This window comes from Corvus kubaryi, unplaced genomic scaffold (assembly GCF_017639235.1).
Source record: "Corvus kubaryi isolate FWS band 111438036 unplaced genomic scaffold, C.kubaryi_AGA036_p1.0 37301, whole genome shotgun sequence".
Lineage (NCBI taxonomy): Eukaryota > Metazoa > Chordata > Aves > Passeriformes > Corvidae > Corvus > Corvus kubaryi.
In genome coordinates, this window is record NW_024581094.1 from 1,542,545 (window position 1) to 1,546,709 (window position 4,165).

The 4,165-nt window shown below is 62.7% G+C and overlaps 1 protein-coding gene across 3 annotated transcripts in view; it reads left to right on the forward strand.

Annotated features, from left to right (window-relative positions):
- The window catches only part of PLXDC1 (plexin domain containing 1), an 18,301-nt gene that overhangs the window by 4,771 nt on the left and 9,365 nt on the right, over nt 1–4,165 (forward strand). For all 3 annotated transcript variants that reach the window (XM_042028004.1, XM_042028005.1, XM_042028006.1), the window contains exons 5-8: nt 381–503; nt 767–885; nt 1,032–1,131; nt 2,421–2,516. In XM_042028004.1, the coding sequence (XP_041883938.1) occupies nt 381–503; nt 767–885; nt 1,032–1,131; nt 2,421–2,516 (438 nt within the window). The remainder of the gene's footprint in view (nt 1–380; nt 504–766; nt 886–1,031; nt 1,132–2,420; nt 2,517–4,165) is intronic.

Below are 4,165 nucleotides of genomic sequence, written 5' to 3' on the forward strand. Positions count from 1 at the left end.
AATGGGATGGGATCCATGGGATGGGATCCATGGGATGGGATGGGATGCCCGCAGTGGGGAGCTGAACACGGCTCTGGTGCTGGCTCTAACCTCAGCCCACATCCCTGTGCCCCAGGGAGCTCAGAGAATGGGGTACAGCCCTTCCAGCCTCCTCGCCGCACCCCAAACCTCCTCAGGGAGTCAGGAGCAATCTCTGTGCCTCTCTGCTCCTGCAGAGGCTGGGGGGATGCAGGGGTGTCCCACAGGCTCGGAGGAAATCCGGAGGGTGTAAAAAAAGGGATGGGGTAGGCGGGGCAGGGTGGTGGGAGGCCGGGAGGAGGTGGGGACGGTGCTGGGGTGAGGAGGGGGAGCTTGTGCTGCTTCATCCTCTGCCCGCTCAGGTTTCATCTTCGTGGGGGACGTCATCCACCGCATGCTCACGGCCACTCAATACATCGCCCCCCTCATGGCCAACTTCAACCCCAGCTACTCCCGCAACTCCACTGTCCAGTACCTGGACAATGGTGAGTCCCGCTCCAGCCACTCCCCTTCGGGTCCTTCCTCCCCCAGCCGGGCCCAGCTCAGCTCTCTGGGGCTCCCACATGGGTTGGGGGGTGTGGGGAGGGGGTCTGGGGGTGTTCAGCCCCGGCTCAGGGGGTCAGGGATGTTCTGCTCTACTCCCAGCTGGAGGCTGGGGATGAGGTGGAGGCTCAGGGACAGGTGAGGACGGGTCAGGCTGGTGAGAGGAGGGGAGAGGGAAGGACTGAGCAGCTCTGGTCACCCCCAGGGACGGTGTTTGTGGTGCAGTGGGACAAGGTTTATCTCCAGGGCAAGGAGGACATGGGCAGCTTCACCTTCCAGGCCGCCCTGCACAGCAGCGGGAGGATCGTCTTCGGCTACAAGGAGGTGAGAGAGGTCTCTGATGGGGCAGGAGGGTCCCTCGGGGGTCCCTGTGGACCTGGGAGGGGGGTTGGACATTCCTGGAGGCCTCGGCAGCAGCGGCAGGAGCCGGGGCAGGGCTGGGATCCGTCACATCCCCTGTCCCCGCGCAGATCCCGGTGCCGGTCCTGCAGATCAGCGCCAGCCAGCACCCCGTGAAGGCCGGGCTCTCCGACGCCTTCATGGTCCTCAACCCTTCTTCCGATGTGCCTGGTGAGTCCCTGGAGGAGCTGATCCCGCAGGGAGAGGGGCGGAAGAGGTGAGGGATCCTCGTCTTTGAGGATTTCAGGACGTGGGGATGCTCTGCTTGGATTCACAGGGAGTGTGAGGAGGTGGGTGGGGTTCGCCTGCCCCTCGTGTCCCCTCTGCAGCCTTTTGGGGATCCCTTTTTGGGATCTCCCCATGGCCAAGACCATTCCTCGGCCTCATGCTCTGACTGGGGCTCTGCCCAGTCCAGAATCTCCACGAGCAGCCAAGCTCTTCCCTAAATCCCAACTGATGACGAGGAGAGAAATCCAATTCTTCGGTTCCAAAGGAAGCTGCAGATGGACCACAGGCTCGGAGGGTGCAGGGTGCCCCAATCCCATAGGGATGAGGGGTTTAGGGCCCCAATGCCTATCAGGAATCTGCCCCTGTGCCAGCAGGATGTGGGCATTCCCACATCCACATCCACGTGCTTATTCCCTGCGTGCCCTGAGCTGCAGGGCTCCCCAGAAAGTCCCTTCCAGCCTCTCCAGTCACGCGGAGCCCAACGCCGCTCCTCCCTCCCGGCTTTTCCCGGTTATTTCTGGAGCCATCCGGCCCTGGTTTATTCCCCGCTCGCCGCAGTTTGTGCCGGAGCCCCGGCCGGGTCCTCCCCTCCCGCCCCGCAGCGGCTCCTTGGGCTGCTCCCTCCATCCCCACGGAATTCCCGAGCCCTGCCCCGGGGCGTGAGGGCAGAGGAGATGCAGGAATGGGCAGGGGGAAAGGCGGGTGGGGTGGAGAAATGAGGCTTGGAGGGATGGAGAGGAGCGGAGGACGCTCGTCCTGCTCATCCTCGCCTTGCCGGGCTGGAAGGAGCGGGCGGATCTCCCGCGGGGATGAACGCGGTGCCAGCGAACCTGAACCTGGGACAGACCCCGCTGGCCCCGGGATGGAGGGGGATTGAAGGAGGAGTTTTTTGGGGGAGGAAGCGGCGGCGGGAGCCCTGGGAGCTCCGCGGAGGCTCCGGCCCGTGAGTCAGAGCCGAGCAATGTTTGTTTGGAGTTTTTTGGAGCGGTGCAGGGCTGGACCACGTCCATCCCCGGAGCCTCCGGTCGGGGGAGAGGGACAGGGCGAGCTCCGAGCTGCTCCTGGCAGAGCAGGAGGGGGAATCCGTGCCCTGGCACCCCCCAGCCCTTCCCGGCCCTCCTCCTGCAGCCCCCAAGGGAACAACCCCCACACCTGGAGCCACCTTTGCCTGGGGGGCTCAGCCCTTGGCAGGGGGGGTTTGAGCCCGGCCTAAAGCCCAGGCTCCGCTGCAGAGTCGCGGCGCCGGACCATCTACGAGTACCACCGCGTGGAGCTGGACACCAGCAGGATCAGCAGCCGCTCCGCCGTGGAGTTCACCCCGCTGCCCAGTGAGTCCCACAGCCCCTTTTCCACCCGGAATTCCACCCAGAAACCACAACAGCCTCCGATTTCCAGCCCAAGGGAGCAGCCAGGGCAGGTCCAGGGGGTGCTGGGAGGGTGATGCCGCCCATATCCTGGTGTTTGGGATGGAGGGAGGGGCTGCTGTCAGCACGGAGCAGCTCGCCCCTGTCCTGCGATCCCTGGCTGTCGGCGAACCTCTCCCACATCCAGCCCTGCCTGGCTGGATCCTCTCGGAATCAACCTCAGCCAACAGAAATCCCAAATCCCACGTGGGCGCCAGCCCAGCTCAGGCAGGAGGCCGGGATGCAGCAAGGGAAGAGCTGATAAAGGAAAGGATCTGCAGGAAATTCCCCTTCCCTCTGCTCGGAGGTCCCCAGGAAGGGACAAGGACGGTGGTTCCAGCCCCGATGGCCTTGGGGGACACGTGCCACAGCCCCAAACTGTGCCACAGCCCCAAGCTGTGCCCCGAGCTGCCCCTGCCCAGCCTTGCTCACCCCTCACTCCCTGCCCTGACAGCTCTTCCCACCCGAATTCCCATTTTTTTTGGTTGTTTTTATCGCTCCACGAGCTGCAGCCGATTTTGCTGGACACGGCTTCACTCCGGGTCCAACGCCTCCACACCCGGCTGAGATTTCTGGGAGGTGCCTCAAACGGGTCCGTTTTTAGTGGCTGGGTCCACGAGGCAGAGCCGCCCCTAAACATGGGGCGAGAGCAAATCTGCCACGGAGACCCCGGGGGGCTGCACTAAACGCTCTCCCCGGGGTGTTTGATGACAATTTTAGCAGCAGGCAGAACATAAATAACCATCCTGCGAGAATCCTGGTTTTTCCTTTTCCTGCTGGAGGTTTGTTTTTTCCCTGTTTTTCCACCCCCTGGCAGCTCGGGAAGCTGGGAGCGGTATCTGCAGAGGAGCTCCAGGGAGCCAGACTCAGCTTTTTCCTCTGGGGGTTCAATTTTTAGCCTTTTTTTTTTGGGTCAGAAGGGATGGATTTAGGCTCTGCCTCCTGCTGCAGAGGCCTGGGGTTGTTCTCTGCCTTGGGAGAAGCTCAGGATGGGAGAGGAGATGAGGAGTGGAGGCCACTGGAGAGCCTGGGCAGGTAGCCCAGGTGTGGGGGAGCTCGCCCAGGTGCCAGGGGCAGAACAGGGAGCCCAGGGATGAAGTGCCTGGACTGGGGAGAGCTGTCCCAGGTGTCCCAGGTGGGATGGGGGCTGTGACTTCACCTCCATCCCCAGGAATGTCACAGCACCAGACCCGCTCTCGGCTCTGCCATCCAGGGCCCGGTTAAAACTCCTCCATTCCTTGAAATTTTTAGCATCCAAACCCTTCCTGGGCACCTTTTCCAGCCAGGGGGACACCAAATGTTGGTGCTGTGTGAGAGTTCCTGCAGAACCCCTTGGAGTGGACACAGCTCCGGAGGGTTCAGGTCCTTCCCCCTGAGGAACGCTCCCTGCACAACAGGAAATGGCAAAAATTCCCAGCTGCGTTTAAATTCCCAGCTAAAGGGAATGGGAGGAGCTTCACAGGCGGGCTGGGAGCCCATCCTGCCAGGATGGAGCTGCTTCCTTTATTTACCATGGCAGAGAGGTTGGGGTTGGGCACTCAGGGGTTGGGTTGGGCACTCAGGGGTTGGGTTGG